The sequence below is a fragment of the Bos javanicus genome, chromosome 22 (assembly GCF_032452875.1).
Source record: "Bos javanicus breed banteng chromosome 22, ARS-OSU_banteng_1.0, whole genome shotgun sequence".
Taxonomy (NCBI): Eukaryota; Metazoa; Chordata; class Mammalia; order Artiodactyla; family Bovidae; genus Bos; species Bos javanicus.
The window spans coordinates 35,990,800-36,012,368 of record NC_083889.1 but is presented as its reverse complement, the minus strand read 5'-3'; the positions used below and the strand labels follow the sequence as shown (position 1 = coordinate 36,012,368).

At 41.5% G+C, this 21,569-nt stretch overlaps 1 protein-coding gene across 23 annotated transcripts in view; it reads right to left on the bottom strand.

Annotated features, from left to right (window-relative positions):
- Positions 1–21,569, bottom strand: part of MAGI1 (membrane associated guanylate kinase, WW and PDZ domain containing 1) — a 645,192-nt gene that overhangs the window by 37,434 nt on the left and 586,189 nt on the right. For all 23 annotated transcript variants that reach the window (XM_061396466.1, XM_061396472.1, XM_061396468.1 and 20 more), the window contains one exon: positions 9,792–9,823. In XM_061396466.1, the coding sequence (XP_061252450.1) occupies positions 9,792–9,823 (32 nt within the window). The remainder of the gene's footprint in view (positions 1–9,791; positions 9,824–21,569) is intronic.

Below are 21,569 nucleotides of genomic sequence, written 5' to 3'. Positions count from 1 at the left end.
AGCTCTCATAATTCTTAGCGAATCAGTTTTGCAGGCATCACATTTCACCTCTGATCTCCTGATAACTACTGTCGCTTGAAAACCAAGATCCAACTTTATATATGGGTTGACCTCCAGGGCTAAGCCTTCTTAGATGTGCACTGACTTGTCCAAACTCCAAGCAGTAGTCAAAGGCACAGCGTTTCACTAGAATTTCAGTTAGAATAAGCAAATTCCTGTTCCTTAAAATAGGCTCAGCAAAAGACCCTTCCCATTTTATGAGATGCTCTTTGGAGAAAGGACCACTGAAGGGAGAGCAAAATCTAGTGGGAGGAAAAATACTGGATGGGAAATAAAATAATTTCTGCTCTTATTTTCTCCAACGAAAGATGTGGTAAGCCCAGGTGTGTGTTCTCCTCATTCAAAAGAAAAATCCTGGAGTCCTGTCTCTTACAGCACACTATCCCTACAGTTATAGTAAAAGGGCATCTCCAGCTTGTGTTATAGATTCTGTGTAGCCTATCAGTAGCTTATAAGATCTCTGACCTAGACATTCCAGTTCCCTAATGTTCTTTATAGTATCAAACTCTTGCCCTTGGCCTCACAATCAGTCCTATCACATCATTCTTCCTTGCTCTCTCCCCAGGTAGCCTCCAACTTTTATTCCCATCTCAACGGAAATTTCCAAGGTCCCTCTCATTTACTTCTTAGGTCCCTCTACTCCCTCCCTTTCCAGTCCTTGCTTTGAAATAAACATCAAAGTAAGGTCAAGGAGGACAAAAACTTAATTTTCCCTTGACTGTTCCAGATTACAGATCTGAATATAGGTTTTAGCAAGGCTTCAAAGTTGAGGAAAATGGGGCATGTGTTTCATGAAGGTAAAATACATGCTTTAAAATTATACTCGGTGTGGCCTGTGGGAGAAACTTGAGGAACGTATTCTAAACTAGCAAAGAAGTCTTGGTAACCAATGGTATGAGAGGCTTAACGCACTCAGACGCAAGGGAAAAGCCGATGGAGAGGTCAGGAAAACACGCCGGCAAGGACAACCATCACCATTACCCCACGTCACCACGTTCCCTTTTGAGGACCAGGGGCTCAGTTCAGACCTGGATGGATCAGCATTCCAAGACTTGGGACAGAACCTGGTTCTGCCAACTTCCAACAATGCCCCCCACCAAGGTGAATTCAGCTCTCAGGGCCAGGTATCCCCTTTCTATTTCCTAAGAAGGTCAATACTGCCTTCTTGCTTCCCCTAGAGACATGCTGAAGATGTTCAGAGTCAGAAAAATGTTAATGACGGATACACTCCTATCCCCTTATACACATATATGGGAATTTGTTTTTCTCTTCACTGCAGTCTTTACAAGGGTCTCCGTTATAAACAAATATGTGCAGTGTCAGCCCATTTTGGGTGTGTAAACATCCCAGCACAAACAGAAAATATATTGGGTTGGGGGTAATTTTCCCCCTCTTGTATTTTCCTGTACTGCCTGCTTCTTACTTGCATAATGCACAGAGAATGTTTTTATAATCCAGACCAAATGTAAACCTGTTTTCATTTAGAAATGAACCTTAGTAAGGAGAATTAATGGGGCTGTAACTTTCTACTTGTTACAATTTGGAAGCGTTTTGTTTCCGCCCGCCTAGAAAGGAGTGGGGGAGGGGGCTTCCCTGGTGGCTCAAATGGTAAAGATCTGCCTGTAATTCAGGAGATGGGGTTTGATCCCTACGTTGGGAAGATCCCTTGGAGAAGGGCATGGCAACCCACTCCAGTATTCTTGCCTGGAGAATCCCCATGGTCAGAGGAACCTGGTGGACTACAGTCCATAGTGTTGCAAAGAACTGGACACAACTAAGTGACTACCACGTGGACGGGGAGGAAAATGATATTTTAAAAGTGAAAGCAACATGTATATTACCATATGTGAAAAAGACGACCAGTCCAAGTTCCATGCATGAAACAGGGCACTCAAAGCCAGTGCACAGGAACAGCCCTGAGGGATGGGATGGGGAGCGAGGCAGGAGGGGCGTTCAGAATGGGGGGCACATGTACACCCATGGCTGATTCATGTCAATGTATGGCAAAAACCACTACAATACCGTAAAGTAGTGTCCAATTAAAATAATTTAAAATTATTTAAAATAAACTTAATTTTTTAAAATTTTAAAAAATAAAATACATAGCTGAATTAATAAAAAAGTGAAAAACTTAAAATAAATAAATAAAAGTGAAAGCAAACAATTCAATAGATGAAGAACCTCTGGGTTTACCATGAGAGTTGCATCCTTCTCTTCAAATGCCCTCCCTTTCCCAGCTTTTCAAACGAGTAGCAAATGACAGATGTGGGTTCCGACCATTATCACTAAGTTCAGTTTACGGTTAAAGTCGGACTCAGACTCTGGAAGCTCTCACATCCTTTGTACAGAGGCTCCTCTTCACGAAGCCTCTGGGACCCTGTGAGGGCCACTACAGGATTACCTGAGGGAAACCTCACACCCTTCTTCCGACAGCCCTGTCCCACTGAAAGAGTTTGGACATTTCTCCAACAGAGAACACATGTGCTCTCACACACATGCCCACAAAGGCATGCACAGAGATTCTGTCTGTCACCTCAGGGGTTTCCAAGACACTCTGATGGCTATCCCAGTGTAACAGATCTGACATGGAGGACCTGGAAATCTTGTGTTTAACTAAAGAGACAGCCTCACCATAACCAAAGAGTGTAAATGAAGTTTACTGGAAATGGCTTAGGCCATTTAAAAATTTTTATCACCTTTTCTCAACTTTCCCATAAAGGACACATTTAGGTCCAATTTATCACAAAATGACAGATACGATCCAGACTGAGTTTGCAAACCTGCCTCTCCATCAAACTGCACCTCTGCATCCCCTTTGAATCCCATCTAAACTTTGTTCCTAAATGTGGAAAATCAAAGCAAAGCAGCATCCTGAGAATATGCTTTAAAAACTATGCCACCACTAACCTATCACTAATTGGAATAATTCTAACCTACCCTCAGGGGCTAAACATATGAGCATCTGGAAGCTTTTTGGACTTTTCCCTGATAAGATTTAACCTTGCTTTATGTTTCTTCTCAAGTTCAATTATAAAAATGACTTAATTGGAAGATGCATTCTGTATTTAATATCTTGGCACCTAAACTTTCTGAAGCTATGTTTGGTGGGTGTAGAGAAGTTCAAAATACACCTTTTTATTTTCTGAGAACATGTTAATTAGCTGTGACATTGTCTTTTATTTGGTTAAGGTCCAGAACTGTCCAGGAGAAAACCAATGTTTATATAGCTCTCAAATTAAAGTCATCTTGTATGCCTTTCAACAGTCTGCATTACCTCCCAGAAGACTTGGGGCATAAGAACAGATTTACTTCTGAACTTGTTATAACACAGGATCTGACTTGCATCAGAAAAATGCAAAGATAGTATGACTATCTTTCACCTCATTTTTCTAGGTGAGAAACTGGCCCCCAAATAAGCATTAATAGTTAAAGATATACTTTCAAGGGCTTCCCAGGTAGCATCAGTGGTAAAGAACCTGCCTGTCATTGCAGAAAACATAAGAGACATGGGTTGGATTCCCTGGGTCTGGAAGATCCCCTGTAGAAGGGCATGGTAATCCTCCCCATTATTCTTGCCAGGAGAATCCCATGGACAGAAGAGTCTGGTGGGCTACAGTCCACGTGGTTGCAAAGAATTGGACACGATTGAAGCTACTTGGCACCCACACACTCATACATGCTGAAGTAGTTCTGTGCATGCTAAGAACATGGATGGTGCAAACACCCAGAACATCAATGACAGAACACCCAGAACAGCCCCTCTTGAGTAAATACCTGCCATACATTTATTCCCTCATCCAATAAATATATACTGATCGCCTGCTGTGAGCCAGATTCTGAAAGATATAATGTATAAGTAAGAAAGAGATATTATCTGAGAAGTTATTAGGGGAGGTACGTGTGTGTGCATGTGTACATGTGCATGTAGATGGACAGTAATCAAATAATCAACACAGACTGATGACAACATACTGCAACATCCTTTAGGAAAATAGTAAGGGGTGGCTTCTGGAAGAATATTCCATTGCTAAAAGCAGCATGTGCTAAGTCTGCAAAGCAAAACGGAGCCTAAACTGTTAGAAGAACTGAGAGACGGCTATGGAGGCACACTGGGGTTGGGGGGCAGGCGGGGTGCAGAGGTGGCCTGAGATGAACTTGGAGACCAAATAATGCAAGGGCCTTGTGGGCTACTCTAAGGAGTCTGGGTTCACTCTCAGTTCTGGGGAGGAAGACTCCATTAACAAATTAAAGCAGGGATGTGCCAAGAGCCAACTTATTTCCAGAAAGTTTGGTCTGGCTTCTACCTGGAGAATATGTGGGCGGGGATGGGAGTAAAAGCATAACACCAGTCAGGAGGCTACTGTACAGAACAGGTGAAGGACCGAGGGTGGTTTACCCCAGGGGAAAAGCAGCGACAAAGAGGAGGGACAAGTAAAGTCAAAAGACGTTTTGGTGCCAGATTGACAGGCATTGCTGAAAGCTTGAAAGGAGGAGAAGACGAGGAGGAGGAGCAGAGGGGAGGAGGAATGGTTAGGCAGAGGAAAAGGAGATCCTAGAGACATGGATATCTACCTTTAGGTCTCCAGCTTAAATAAACGATTGGAAAGGAGTACCACATATTGAGCTGAATATCTCCAACACAAGCTGTTATCACTAGGTGGACACTTTTGGAGCAAGACTTTTTATTTCTGAGTATCACATCAGGGCCAACTAGGAAGAAAGAAACGGGTTCAATTTTGAAAACTCCTTGGAAGTCCTTGGCCACACACTAGCCTTGAACTTGTGTCATAAGACCTTTGAAAATAACACTGATCCAATCCCCCTAAAACAAATGATTTCCTTATTACTGACAGGCCAGGGAAATTGGAAAGATGCAATGGATTTTACAAATGGGAATGGGGGAAAAAGTCAGCTCATTAGTATTTCACAGAATGATTTCAAAGTCGAGGTACTTATAAAGTGAGCTGAAAATATTTGCTCAGAAGAGCAAACTAATACAGACAGCACTTAGGTGCTTAAATGATGAAAAGAATTCATGTGGCTTAAAAATGACAAATTGATCCATTTTTAAAGCAAAATTATTTACAGTTCATGTATCTGCCAAGACTGAAGGCCACTGCAGTGATTTACATGGACAACAGGAAAAACTCCAAGTGCTGATGAGGTATTAGGCCAATGTCATTAAAGGTTGCTCCAAAATCAGTCTCAAATACAAGCCAAAGCAGAGGACGGTCCTTTTTTCTCTTTCTTTTATCATTTATGGGTCTAAGTCAAATGATTTTTTTCCAAAAAGCAAGAAAGAGGAAGGAGTTAATGGAGAAGAAAAGGGAAGTATTGATTAATATGAAAATGAATTACGCATGTTTTAATGGAGTCGAATACAACAGCAAAGTCTATTTTGTAGGGCTCCAAAGGGCTGAGGGTCTGAGCTACTGTGAGCAATGAGAGGCAAGAAGACTTACGTAAGCAACCCTAGGCCTTCTACCATCTACTTCTCCCACTGCTTTTCCTTGCAGCTTGGACTTAGGTGGGCTGTACCACTGTCCTGGTTCTGGGTCAGGTGGCATTCGGGGCACTAAGGCAACGGAGAATGTGAGAAAGAGGCGGCATTCAGGCGGATTCAGGCTGGGTTACTTAACTGTGTACATTGCCTAACATCTCTCTCTTGTATTTTTTAATGACTAGCTGTCAACTATGTCTTTGGCAGTCCTTCCAGGAGTAAGGGACAGAGAACAATGGAACAGAAACCTGTTGTTGTTGCTACTTTCATCCCTTGTGTTCATTGAAGATACTTCTTTGCCCGTCATTTGGCGTCCTTTAGGAAAACTTTGGAGAAGGCAATGGCACCCCACTCCAGTACTCTTGCCTGGAAAATCCCATGGACAGAGGAGCCTGGTAGGCTGCAGTCCATGGGGTTGCGAAGAGTTGGATACAACTGCACGACTTCACTTTCACTTTTCACTTTCATGCACTGGAGAAGGAAATGGCAACCCACTCCAGTGTTCTTGCCTGGAGAATCCCAGGGACGGGGGAGCCTGGTGAGCTGCCATCTATGGGGTCGCAGAGAGTCGGAGACGACTGAAGCAACTTAGCAACAGCAGTAGCAGCAAAACTTTGTGCGAGAACTTTTTTTCAAAACTAGAAACATACTGTCTCTTTAGTGAACACATTATGCTTTTTTTTTTTAATTTGAAAATAAAAGATAAGTAAATAATGTGGTTACCTACATTGCATAGGCTGCTGGGGAACTCAGAAGAGTTTCATAGCCCCATCACAGCATCTAACTCAATTTTTTAAATGGCTTTTTATGGCTTTGGATGACTACTTCACTAAGGTTATTATCGTTAAGTGCTCAATGACTTTTATTATGTGTATACTTGTTCAATGTTGTATATCTGCTTGGCGACCTTTTAAAAATACATGCTTATCAGACTTTAGGCCTCATGAAGACGGTGAGTATAGATTTGTCTTTTTCTCTCTCTCCAGTTGTATGAGGGCTTGAATGTTTTCTGTTTTAGTTCCTGGGTCTGGGTCTGGCTCATAGGAGATACCCAATAAATACCCATTGATGGAACAAATGCATAAAAGTTTTTACTGATCTGTGACAGGGCATCCTTTTTTTGAAAGGAGCAATCAATAAATCATTTGTAGGCTCCAAGAAGGCACCATCTTATTTATTACATCATTTCCAGTGGCTCACACCAAACCTGACACTTAGTAGTTTTTCAACACCAGCTTGCTGAATGGATGGATGAAAGGATGAGTAGATAAAAGAGAAATGTATGGCCAGATGGGCAGATGAAAGAAGAGAGAAAAGAAAGCAACGGTTGGGAAATGAACTATCGAACAAACCTAGGTGAACACTGACTTCAAATTCAGGGTTTAGTGTGATACTGAGAGTTTTCAATTCTCACACACAAAATCCTTGTGTGCGATTTTGACAGAGTCTCTGTTAAACAAGTTTCCAGTCAAGATGATTAAATTGGGCCACCAAATGTTTCCCAGTGAGGACTAAAACCTGACAGCAAATATGTCTTATTTTTGTCTCTGCCATTTGGCAGAAAAATCCCTGATGCTATATGGATGTCCAGGTATTAAATTAGAAAGATTTTATTAAGACACCACCATTGTCCCCCATGAGTATATAAACCATAAATTTAACATTTACACTAAACCTAGTAGGTGAAATTGCTGATTGAGAGTAAGTTACAGAGACTATCCAGGAGGGGAAATGAGATAAACAAGAGAAGTCCTTCCATTCTAAAAAAAACCCCAACTACTTAATTATTGAAATTTTAGGGGAAAAAAGATATGAGGGCAAAGGAAGCTGTCAGTCACATGAGCAAGTCAACAATATCAGGAGCCTCTATGAATAAAGAACAGACACCATCCTCAGTTCAGACAGTGTATCTCAGAACTAACAGTAACTCTCAGCGTATCATAACCCAGGCACAGACAGTGTACATTTCATTCTGCAGCCTGTCTGTCTGTCACTATGGGAATGGCGTTCTGGAACCAGGACATTCAACTTCCCCACGGATTTCCTCCCATCCTACCCAAAAAAATCTCATCGTCATCTGTCTCTCTGGCAGGACTTCATCAAAATTCATACTGGGAAAGGGGAACAGCTTTCAACCCACCTGTACAGAACTCCTACTGATCACAGATGTTAGCAAGGCTCTAACTGGCAACAGCAGACCTTGGCTGATAGCCCCCCCAGTTTTGTGCAGCAGCTGCCAGAGGGTGCCAGCAATGCTGTGAAAACCACCATCCCTGTCCTGGCAGAGAAACCAGGGAAGGACAAGCCCCAAGCTGGGGGCTGGCTCTTTTCTAACCCAGCAACACACCAGTCTCTTAGCTTGTGGTAATTAAGAGCCAGCAGACTGTGGGCAAAGCAGTTAAGAGAGGCTTTTTCCCTAGGAATGTAGCCTGAGTAATTGGTTTGCTGCTTGCTAATGACACAGCTTCCATAAAAATAAACGGTCATGGGGAATTCTTAACTGACTTGGTGAATGCGGGCCCCTATACCTGTTTGATATCCTTTAAGTTCAGCAGGAAATTCCACAATGTGTTGGGGGAAAAAAAGATGCAAATGAATCTACAAAGATCCTTTTGCACAGCAAGTTTAAATGGAATGCAAAACAACACAGAACACCTTGCTACTGATGTCATCCTGCCTGTGCCAAACTGCTCTCTCCCCCAGTACGCTCCATGTCAAGACTCCATTTCATGTGGAGTGCATAAAGTAAGTCCATGCATCACGCAGCATGCCAGGGGGCGGGGGAGAAAAAAGGATGACTCCTGATAACTCAAGCTCATGTGACACCTCTCTCAGTTGTGCTTCTATTTTTTTCTGAAGGCTGAAAAGGTTTCTGGACTATGACCCAGGGATGGGGAGACACATATGCATGCACATACACACACACACGTGTGCACATGCACACACACACACAGAGGCTTTGGAATCTCCATAGTTCCAACACGGACACCGACCAGCCCTTCTCAGCTTGGACATTAACACAAAATGACAAGGGAGGCAGACAAAGTCACATGTTCCCATCACCATAGCATCATGCCACTGGAATCACATCAATTATTGCAGGTTTTTCTCTTTGGAGAACTTAGGAGCAGGGCTTATGAATGCAGGAAGCCCCCTCTCTCATCTCATGAATAAACTTCTGCCTCTCGCTGCCAGTCTTGGAGACAGGTGGAAAAATTCAGCTGCAGCACATAAGCTGCAAAGTTTTTAAGGGTTCTCCGCTCCCGGATGGCAGAAGGTTGTCAATTTTCCCTCCCCCGCCCCCTAATATTCTAAGCCACAAGGAAGCACACTCCTCTCTCTGTATCTTGGTGTTAAAGATTTGGGAAAAGTTCTTTCACCTGGATCAATTGCACAGGCACCGGAGTTCCAGATTTTGAGTTTTTAAGTAGCATTTTAATTTGTTGTCAGTGCCCTGGGAGTAGAAGCTCACCACCACCAAGCAAAACACTAGAGCCTCTAAGCTATTAGCTAACATGTCAACTAGGTAATGCATCTTCAGGGAAACCAGATTAGAAAGGACAGCATAACATTGATTTTTTTTTTTTTTAAAGAATCCTATACCTGCAGCATAATGCCGCTAAAGCCGGAAAAACAACAAAGGACATTTCCACAGAGGGGAAAATGTCTTATTCTCAGTTCTGGGGCATTTTCCATGTGAGCATGGGCATATACACAGGACAGAGTTATTCCTCCGTAAACCTACAGGCTTTACAATTTTTAAATAATTTATCATCCAGTGCATAAGAAAGCTTAGGGAGGGAATCCACCCATGTGAATGGCTGGAAACACCAGTTGAGAGCAATGCTATTCAGGAAGCAGGTGGAGGGTTTTTTTTCCCTCCTCCCAAAAGAAACAATAGCATTTATATCAAGTTAAAACATCTAAGAGACTCATGCATTGGAATGAGAGTTGTGAAGCATTTATACAGAGAAGATTACAAACGTGCATTCTTTATCCAGGCTTCTGCACCCTGCCTACAAATCACTGGACAGTTAAAGACAAACCCAGATAATACCTTCTATACCAAATGGAGCTCCAGAACTTAATAAAATGAGCCTTGGTTCTTGTCTCCTCCACCCACTCTAAAACACATTTAGTGAAGTCCAGCCAGATAGCATCTGCTCCCACCACCAGCCTCCCACCCTCCACCCCCCAAAAAACCAGTATCAAGTAACTGACAAGTCCTTACCGACTTTGGGCTCTTCTTGGGAACTGGCAGTCCTGGAAAAAATGCAACAAGGAGGGAAGGGGTAGGGGGGAGGGGGGGGAGAAATCATTAGCATATAAATGTTACCTTTTCCTTAAAGAACAATCCCCAGGTGTTTCATGGCAACCTAGCCATCTGCAGAGTTATGTCAGATTTCTCCCCAGCATCGGAGTTACCAGGCTGTTCATATCGAATCAAAGCAGAGGGAGGAGGAGAGCGAGAGGCAGGAGATCTATCTGCATTAGCTATGCTGACTTGTACTGCAGCAGCCTGGAGGCTGGGAAAAGAAATTCACAGACCTCAGCGGCCTGGGAAATTGAACACTTGGACAGAATCTCAAATGCTCTTCTGGATTAAGAGAGACTTAACTTACAATTAAGTCCAAGATATTTCCTTTCCACACGATCCACTTGTCAGTTGATGAGGACCAATCAGGACAGAGGAAGGGGGTGTATATTTAGTTTCAGAGGAGTCCATGGTCAAAATTAAAAAAGAAATTTTTTTCTCAGTCTTTTTTTCCCCCCTGCCTTTTAGGAGAGGAAATGCCTTCTTTATTTGGATGAGCTGAATACCAAAACAAAGACAGATCCTCTTTTGCCAGCACATACAGATCACAAACCTAAGCCAGTCTAGGAACCCCTCTGGATCATGGCACACCTCTCCACACGTCACTCGTGCAAGTACACTCCTATTCAGTTTCCCAGGACCAGCCCCTCGAAAGCAGATGGTTAGGAAGTAAAAAGAGAAATTTCATGGTGCTGACAGAAAAAGATAATAATGTAGAAAGAGAAAGGCAGAGGAGAAAAGGTGCTCACAGATCCTAGCAGGCTCTTCCAAACCCCCCCACTGTCTTTACTGGGAGAGGGAGAGCTGAAAGGGACCGTTGCTCTCACTTCTGGGAAACTCAGCAGCCATTAGGGGCAGACTTATGGGAAACCTGTCACCAAGAAGAGTGTGGCCAAGGAGGGCTGGAAAGGAAAAGCACAGCGTTTATCGGTGTTTAAAAAGTAATCATTTCTGCAAGCTGTCCTCTCTCTTTTTTTCTTTTTTTAATTTTTGGTTTGAGCCAAGGTTAGATTGCAAAACGCAGATTCCACCTGTGTTAGGCACAATACAGGTCCTGATGTATTGGGATCTGATGACTTTGCACCGGAAATGTCAACCTTTTTTGGAACACGATCTGTAGGTAGTGATGATTTCACCTCTACTTAGAAGTGACTTGTCAAACCACGAGGCGTGCTAAGTCCAATGCAAGTAGGGGGAGGTGGCGGAAGTGGGTGAGTAGGCGGAAGTGCAGAGGAGCACTGCTAATGGGGCCTGCAAGAGGGCGTGGCGGGGCTGCTCGGCCCCATGGGCAGCGGGGCCACTCTTCTGGGATGGACTGTCATCTCACTGAAAGGAGGTCAGCACGGTCTGGCACAGTGGCTCTGGGACTTCAGAGCGCACATGGAGGACCTGGCAACTTCTTACCAGAGCAGAATCCCAGGGCCCACCGTCAGGGGCCCAGGAACCTGCAGAATGAAAATATATCCCAGGAGATTTTGACGCAGAAGGTCTGAGGACTCTTTTAAGGGAACTATGCCACTGTAGGACAAGGATTACCACTCTCTCAATTCTGGCAAATCTGCGTAGGCTAACTTCAGTCAGTTGCTTTACCGTCCTTCATTCCTCAGTTTAGGAAACGGAGAGACTAAAGACTCTTTGTGCCCGTTTGGGGTAATTTAATAGACAAAATGTTTAAAAGCCTCAAACCTGGCATAGAGCAGGTGGGACCTCAAATGTCAACCCTTTTACCCTTCTTTGCTAATTTACACCATTCAGGAGGAAAAATAAATGGTTATGGTTATCTTACTCTAATTAGGAGAAAGCATTTGCCTCGCATGTTAAAATGCAATATATAAAAATATATATTTCTTTATATTTATAGACTATATTAATATTTATTATTTGTAACAATTTATATATATAAAATGCAATATATATATATATTGCATTTTAACATGCTAGGGGAAATATTTTGCCTATGGATGAGAATAACTGTCTTGAGCAATTTAGATGTGTCATTTTTTTCTTAAAAATAATCATTAGGTGCTTTGATTTGTTCATTAATGAGATTCCCTTAAGGAATTTTATCAAGTGATATTAGTTTTGAGTCACTGTGTACACATTAAAATGGTCTAATATTACATCTTTAAATATAGATTTTTCTCTAATTCAGACTGATCTTAGTGCATTGGAATAAACAATACTTCACAGGAGTGAGCTTTTGCTAGACTTGTCATCGCCCAGGATTCCAACAACCCTCTACAAAACTTTGTAAAGAATCTACAACTAGTTCGGAGGAGTCAGGGAAAACGACTTCAATTTACACTCTGCTTATCAGTCCTAAAACTCTGACCATCTCAAATCCTCAATCTCTTACGATTTTCATATATAAAATAAAGGGTACTTTGGATCCTCTATCATAGTGAAATATTCACACCCACATTCAAAGTTTTACAGGTACATGCTGCTCACTGCAGCGTGACTAGTACAAAAAGAATCTGGAAACGACTGGAAGTTCTAGATAAACTCAGGGACAGCCAACCTATGAAGCAGAGGTTAAAAGGTACAAGCTATCTCTATTAGTGACAGCATGAATGGTCTCCAAACTATAATGCTGAATGAGAACAGCATGAAGCTGAAGGGAAGGCATAAGAGATGGGTATTATACAGATTCAGACACCTCCGTGCTCTGGACTGTCACACACAAATATTGGCAAGTGAAGTATTTCCAGTGGGGAAATAAGGGGCAGGGAGTGGATGGACTATTTTAAGCAGGCTTCAGACTTAATCTAGAATTCTTTCCACAACAACATATTCACATCTTGTTGAGGCAATAAACTAAACATTAATTAATGGCCCTTCCATTAACTGTACAAAATCAACCAGTCTACAGCATATTGTGGTAACCAGTTAGTCTGTTTGCTCTGAAGAAGCAGTCCATGGACACTTCTAAAAAATCCCAGGCTCAAGTGACCCAGCAAGTTGTTTTACAAATAAAGAGGGATTTGCTCTTCTGTGCTGGCTAGTTGCCAAAACTCTTCTTTTTAAAAAAGCCACACCATTGACAGGAGCCAAATGTGCCCACAAAACAGTATTTAAAAAGTCAAAAATCAAGAGACTCCATTTGACTGCTAAAAAAAGAAGAAATCAAAGATTTGTTTTAGGTCCACATCATCATTAAACCTTAAAATCTAATGAATATGAATGTTGGAACCAAGCTCCTGATGAACAATTTATAATTTATTTCAACCAAAGCTATTCAGATGGGCTGAAAATAGCTGTGAAGACCTAATGGAAAGCACTAAAAGAGATCCCTTTTCGGCAGAATTTTCCAAGACTGAGAAACCCTGCTAGGTGGCTCTGCTTTAGCTGGAGGTGACTGCAGGCCATCCTACCTTGGATGGGCCACAGAAAGCAGAACCATCCCATACCAACAGCATGTCAGTGGTTTTCCTTAGGACAAAGGTAAACTTTGTGTTCCCAGGGGAAGCAGGAAGCCCGTCTTGTAGAAATCATGTCACATACTACATAGGAGGCATATGGGCAGAAAGGGCACCTGTTTTAATGGGCTCATCTGCTCCCTTCAGGGAAAGGAAGGGGGATTTTGAGAAGAGGCAGAAGAAAAAATCCATGGACAGCACCATCTGCTCTTAGAGCCTGGAACTTCAAAGGGATCCCAGGAAATTTCACAGGAAAGTGTACCTTCAAAGTGTCACTCTGGGTGTGATCTACAGAAGTGAGAAAACCTGGGGGCCTGAATTTCTAAAGTTTCCAATGAACAAGGTGTGCCTCTGGAGAAAACAAATGGCAAATGATCTGCTAGTGACTGATAAATGACCAATTAACATGAGGAGGAGGAGGAATCTCTTTCCTTTAGCTATCAAGGCCATAAACTATGCTACTGAACGTGTTCTCATACAACTAAATGGCAAGTGTTATTCTTGGTGAATTTTTAAAATGGTTGTACATGAAAGTTTATATGAAAAAAGTAAAAATATAACAGAATACAAAGCATTTGGGAATAAAGCACAGAAATTTATATGTTAAAACCGTGTGTTCTTGGGCCAATGATATCATGGATGGCTTTATTACCTATTTTAGAATCTTCCACAACAAGAAAAGCTTTATTTACTTATGAACATATACATACTCACAGATCCCACAATAAGGTCTATACTGCCTCTTTAAGTAAGATAAATGCAGCAAATTTCAGAACATTTTATTACATTTTTAAATCTCTAGAGCCACTACTGACTTCTTCTCCAAGAGTTGCTTACTTTTTCCCCAAATGAATATATACACGTTGAGTTTCTTTAAACATCCTGTTGAGATTAAGACTTGTGTTTGTCCTACTGACTAGATGGAAATAGGGAAGACACTGGATAGCTCAGCTGGGTATCAGGCAAGCCAAACAGAAGTCAATCTCTTTCCCATTTTGTCACCAAGATAAATAAAACCTGAGATGCTGGGAAAGAGATTGGACTTCGCTGGACCTAATTTCCTCTAGGCTGAAAGGAAGTGAGAATGTCTACCAACCTTACTCTCTGAAAGAACCAAGAAAAATTGCACAAAGGGTTTGAAAGGGGGGAATGTTAAAGTCATTGTCAAAAGCAAAGTGGATCTTCAAATAAGAAAAATGTACTGGGTCATCAATTTCCTTTTTTTTTTTCATTGTGATAGTCATTCCCCTTTTCACCTAGTCTCTAGATTTGAGAATTTTAATGGAAACATTTGGTTTCTGCCTCAGTATTCTAACATATGCTATGTCACTAATTTACATCATCAAACACCAGGGATTCCTTAGAAGTGTGCAGAGCAAAATGATGCATTTACCACTGCTGAACATGGTAATGCCATGTGTAAGGAGCAAGGAACTTATATATATTCAGAAAGACAGAGGTAGCTCACAGAAAAGCCACAGAAAGAAGACTAAGAACTTGGTCAGAGGCTAGTCTTAGAATTCAAAGAGAATAAGACTACTTTTGAGCACATTTTCATTTCAGACCCTACAAGTTTTCTTTCTTATTCTAAGACTTAACAATGCATAACGCTAAATGCAGGATTCAAAGATTACAACTGACTTTAACTCAGTAAACTTATCATTAGGATTTGTATTAAGGGAACACAAAGAGTGTCACACAGATATACATAGAAAAGATGTTCCACACAGTGTTATTTAAAGAAGGCAGAAATGGAAACAAATTGAACTTCCAAGAACCGAGGAATGAGCAAGCATACTGTTATATCAACAAGATGGAAAATTATGAATTGATTAAAAATGAATGGATTGTAAAAGTGAAGACTATCAAGCAACATGGGACAAGACATGAAAAGCAGATTAAAACCCGCCAGACAATATAAATTCGTTTTTAAAAAATGTTATATCATACACATACATCACACACCCAAAGACTACAGAAAGATGTATTAAAATATCCTTCCAGACTGCTAGGATGAATAGGTGATTCATCTTATTTTTGGTGTTTTCCAATAATTTATATACACTACAACTAGAATCATAAAGAGTTAATTTTTATTGAACATTTAGCCACACTGAATGTACTTGGACAGTGGGATATACCTACTGGCTTTAGTGCACTGCTAGATTAAAAAATAACTGGAGTTTGTTTTAGCTCTCTCTTGATTCAATGATGCCATTTCTACTCAAGTGTCTGTACTACTAAATTATGGGCCATGGCCTCGATTGAAAATGGGATACAAAGCTGTTGAGCCTTTCTGAAGCAAAGCTGCAGAGAAGCACACAGTTTTGCATACAAATTCAAGGAGCGTCTGAAACCTTGACCAGGGAGCCTGAGAAGCCCCTTCTGTTGGGGTATATGATCTGCAGGTTAAATCATCTTGTTCAAGCACATGAGTATGGTGTTAGAAGCAATTCCTAGAATGAAGTTCATTTCTGCTGAGTTTGTGTCTCTAAGAACAGGGTATGCAAAATACTTCATCTGCAAATAGAGGGGACAATGAGAAGAATCAAGCAGAAAGGGGAAGGTTTCACTGCTTTCCTCTCCTTCTTTCTTGGGAAGATCTAAAGGGCACAGCTAAGAAAAAAAATTGAGGAGCGATACTGCATTAAAGAACACACCAGAACACTAATACTTATGTGCAAAAATGCTGCTGCATGAAAAAATTATGAAACTAGCAGGTAATGCTTTTACTGGTGGAGGATAGAGTAGTATGCTGAGGGAGCCAAATACCAAGAGATCATTAAGATCCAGATGGGAAGAGGTACAGGGCAAAGGGAGTGAGAAAATCTGTGATGTTCCTGGTAATGCAGATGTGATGATCATTCGATTGCAAACCAATGGCTCTGAACAATTAACATTAATGGCCAGTAACCTTTCTGGAAAAAAGCCATCTGCACCATTCTCTATCAATTAGTATTTCGTTTGTTTTGTTCAATACATAATATATAAACCACAAAACAAATTTAATTTGCCCTCACCTTACCAGTGAAATGCTAATAAGGACAGTCCAGAAAACTGAAAAAGGTAGGTACAGTTGGCGCTAACTTTTTTCGCTAAAGGCAGGAAGGAAATTAGGGAAAATGCACTCACTCATTTAAGTAAAGTGGGCTAAGGGCCTGCTAGGTGCCAAGAGCTGGCATGAGATACAGCATTTAACTGAACCTGTTTTTGCAGTGTTCACATTCTGTGGGGAAATAGAAAAACAAAATCCACAAATAATTTCAGAGTGATAATTTTGGTGAAGAAAATGAAGCAGGATAGGACTCCCCTTGTGGTCAGTGCATAAGAATCTTCCTGCCAATGCAGGGAACACGGTTTGATCCCTGGTCTGGGAAGATTCCACATGCCTCAGGGCAGCTAAGCCCATATGCCACAACTACTGAGCCTGCGCTCTACAGCACATGGCCCACAAGGAGAAACTATCACAGTGAGAATCCTAAACACTGCAACACAGTAGCCCCCACTTGCCAGAACTAGAGAGAGCGGGTGTGCAGCAGTGAAGACCCAGTGCAGCCAATAAACAAATAAATCACTTAACTTTTTTTTTTTTTAAAGGAAATTAAGCAGAATAAAAAGGAGTTCATTATCTGAGCCACATTCAGCTCCCGGTCTTGTTTTTGCTGACTGTATAGAGCTTCTCCATCTTTGGCTGCAAAGAATAATATAATCAATCTGATTTTAGTGTTGACCATCTGGTGATGTCCATGTGTAGTGTCTTCTCTTGTGTTGTTGGAAGAGGGTGTTTGCCATGACCAGTGTGTTCTCTTGGCAAAACTCTATTGCCTTTGTCCTGCTTCATTTCATACCCCAAGGCCAAATCTGCCTGTTACTCCAGGTGTTTCTTGACTTCCTACTTTTGCATTCCAGTCCCCTATAATGAAAAGGACATCTTTTTTGGGTGTTAGTTCTAAAAGGTCTTGTATGTCTTCATAGAACCGTTCAACTTCAGCTTCTTCAGCGTTACTGGTTGGGGCACAGGCTTGGATCATCGTGATATTGAATGGTTTGCCTTGGAAACGAACAGAGATCATTCTTTCGTTTTTGAGATTTCAAATCCTGAAAGATGATGTTCTGAAAGTGCTGCACTCAATATGCCAGCAAATTTGGAAAACTCAGCAGTGGCCACAGGACTGGAAAAGGTCAGTTTTCATTCCAATCCCAAAGACAGGCAATGCCAAAGAATGCTCAGACTACCGCAAAATTGCACTCATCTCACACACTAGTAAAGTAATGCTCAAAATTCTCCAAGCCAGGCTTCAGTAATACGTGAACCGTGAACTTCCAGATGTTCAAGCTAGTTTTAGAAAAGGCAGAGGAACCAGAGATCACATTGCCAACATCCGCTGGATCATGGAAAAAGCAAGAGAGTTCCAGAAAAACATGTTTCTGCTTTATTGACTATGCCAAAGCCTTTGACTGTGTGGATCACAATAAGCTGTGGAAAATTCTGAAAGAGATGGGAATACCAGACCACATGACCTGCCTCTTGACAAACCTATATGCAGGTCAGAAAGCAACAGTTAGAACTGGACATGGAACAACAGACTGATTCCAAATAGGAAAAGGAGTACGTCAAGGCTGTGTATTGTCACCCTGCTTATTTAACTTATATGCAGAGTACATCATGAGAAACGCTGGGCTGGAAGAAGCACAAGCTAGAATAAAGATTGCCGGGAGAAATATCAATAACCTCAGATATGCAGATGACACCACCCTTATGGCAGAAAGGGAAGAGGAACTAAAGAGCCTCTTGTTGAAAGTGAAAGAGGAGAGTGAAAAAGTTGGCTTAAAGCTCAACATTCAGAAAACTAAGATCATGGCATCTGGTCCCATCACTTCATGGCAAATAGATGGGGAAACAGTGGAAACACTGGCAGGCTTTATTTTTTTGGGCTCCAAAATCACTGCAGATGGTGACTGCAGCCATGAAATTAAAAGACGCTTACTCCTTGGAAAGAAAGTTATGACCAACCTAGACAGCATATTAAAAAGCAGAGATATTACTTTGCCAACTAAGGTCCGTCTAGTCAAGGCTATGGTTTTTCCAGTGGTCATGTATGGATGTGAGAGTTGGACTGTGAAGAAAGCTGAGCACCAAAGAATTGATGCTTTTAAACTGTGGTGTTGGAGAAGACTCTTGAGAGTCCCTTGGACTGCAAGGAGATCCAACCAGTCCATCCTAAAGGAGACCAGTCCTGGGTGTTCATTGGAAGGACTGATGCTGAAGCTGAAACTCCAATACTTTGGCCACCTCATGCAAAGAGTTGAAATCACTGGAAAAGACTCTGATGCTGGGAGGGATTGGGGGCAGGAGGAGAAGAGGACGACAGAGGATGAGATGGCTGGATGGCATCACCAACTCGATGCACATGAGTCCGAGTGAACTCCGGGAGTTGGTGATGGACAGGGAGGCCTGGTGTGCTGCAATTCATGGGCTCGCAGAGTCGGACACGACTGAGCGAGTGAACTGAACTGAAGCAGGATGATGGAACATGCAGTGCCTGGCATGCATGGCTACTTTATACTCAGTGGCCAAGCATCTCTTTCTTAAATAGAGTATTTAAAATAAGACCTGAATCATGAGACGAGACTGTCCATGTACCTATTCATCCATTCAAGATTTATTGAGCTCTGCCAAGTGCCTATTGAAGCATGAAAGGTAAATCAGACATGGCCCTGACCTGGACAAGTTTATAGTCTGTCTTAAAAGAGAAAGAGGTGAGACTTCCCTGGAGGTCCCATGGCTAAGTCTCTGAGCTCCCAATGCAGGGGACCATGAGGGAAGTCCCACCTCTTTCTCTTTTAAGACAGGGCCTGGGTTCAATCACTAGTCAGGGAACTAGATCCCACATGCCACAAATGAGACTTAGTACAGCCAAAACAATAATTTTCTTTTTTTTAAAGAGAGAAAGATGCAAAATAACAGTTATGATGCAATGTGATCAGTACTAAGTGCTGTGATAAGAGGGAGCTCCACTGCTCTTGGAAGTATGAGAGAAAAAAGCAAATCCAATGTGAAGAAGGGAGCAGAGGGGACAATGACCACTGAAGCACCTAAACATGAGGTCAAGACGTTGGAACATGCAATAACTGATTCCTGATTGAATAATAATGATGACCTTTTTTTAAAAAGTTACCGTCCCTTCAAACAAAGTTAGTGTGCCAGCATAAACTCAATGCCAAGTTAAAACTAGAGTACATTTCCACTGAAGGACCTTATAAACACAATGTATCACAAAACTGAATCCATAAAGCAAAATGAAAAATGGTACTAATTTAGCTATGTTTGATTTTTATCTCCTTCTTCTAGCCAAATACCATCATCAACCCTGCAGCATAATTTTTCAAAGCAAATATGATACCAGCTGCCAAGAACAGGAGCATCAGACTCAATGTCTCTAAAAAGATGAAGACATTCTTTCCTTTGGGGACCTCATAATGGTCATTATTAAATAGTACAGCCACCATAATTTAAAGAGATGCTTAGACTTCTGACGTTTGGACTAAGTGAGCTCCCAATGCTACGTCAGGTGGCATTTTGTTAGGAAGATTAAGAATACAGTTGTACAACTTTACAGCCATGGAGAAGTCTGCTTCAATTACACAGTACATATAGCCTAATAAATATGTCCTGAAGAGAAATAAATGGCTTGCAAGGCTGGTGATTGCTAATGGTTTACAGGGCCTTTCACCTCAAAGTCATAAGCCTTGAACTGGCACAGGTGAGGAAAGACCCAGAGTCAATAATACTTTGAGCTGCTCCAAAATCTGGGTAAGATGGATGGATTGTCCTCGTGCAATTCTTGAAAGATAAATGGTCACTTCAGATAGAGTGTCACTGAAGTAACATGGATAGTCCTACTGTTGACTTTTGAAAATATAAAAAACACTTTGAAGGGTCTCTGACTCAGCTTCCTATTTGTTAAGAAGTAAACACAAAGGGGGTCTTTAAAAGTAAGCTAAATGCAAAAATAACAAGAACTGAGAGCTTGCCTCGGACATACACTTATTCTTCATAACTGTTATCCAAGTACTAATAGCATCTCTGTGATTACAGATGAGAATATTGAGACAGTGATGGGTAAATAACATGGCCAAGGTCACACAGTTAGGTGAGCAGTGGTCTGAAGATCTGGTCTAATGTCAAGTTTATGCATTTAAACACTGAACTGTACAGTCTCATTTAAAGGTGCTTCATCTATTTGGACCGTAGCCCATCGTGAAGTGATTAGAATGACAGTGTTTGTGCATCAAAATGTATTCATAGCAAATTTGGCACATAGCTTCATGGAATATATGAATATCAACCTATAGGTCAATGGGTAGAGGTATCTTGGACCCATAATTGTAACGTGAATCTAGAAAGAGAGCTTCCTTTCTACAAACAGCATGAGAGTCCATGTATGGTCAATCAAATCCCTAAGATGTCTGTGATATTTTACTCCAAGTCACAGTATGGAAATCATTGGCCATCTAAAGCTACACATGCTAATAATCTGGGTCTCTAATTTGAAGGCAATGAAGCCAGTCTTTTAAGCTATATAACTAATAGGTTGCCTGGACACCAAGTCCTGTGATATACTTTTAAAAGTTTCTGCTTTTTTCTAGCTTGAAAATGCATTCTGACACTACTTGGTAACAGATTTTTGTTGTTATTGCTATTGGGAAAACAACAGGGAAAAAAAATGGAGAGAGTCAGAAGGAGAGTGGGTTGTGGCACCATCTCTCCAGGTAGGAAAAGAAAAGTAACTAAACAGTCAACTTATAAAGTCCACTAATTGCTCATGGTGTACTATGAGGACCAATCTTTCTTCTCTAGGGAATATTCCTACCAAGATCTACTTAAAACAATGGAATTAACCCAGTTTTTCAAGTGGTTCCCGGAAACCTCTCAATGTGGACTGGAAATGTCTCTAATATGGGTATTTGGGCATAAGATCTTACCTTAGTTTACAAATGCTTCTGCCTCCAAGGAGGACTACCCAGCTGGCTTTCCTACCACCTATATTTCAAATCTGAAATACTTGTTGAACAAATGCTTAAGGGTTGGCCCTGTTACACCCATTCTCCTTACCAATAGTTCATCAAGGTCTCCAAGGGATAGGAGAGAAAACTTGTCTCCAGGGCAGTGCCTCCAAAGTTAAGTTTGACTTTCAGCTGCATAAAGTATATGGGGGGATCATGAAACAATAGCCCAAAACAGCTCACTGAAAGAAAAAACTGATAAGGATTC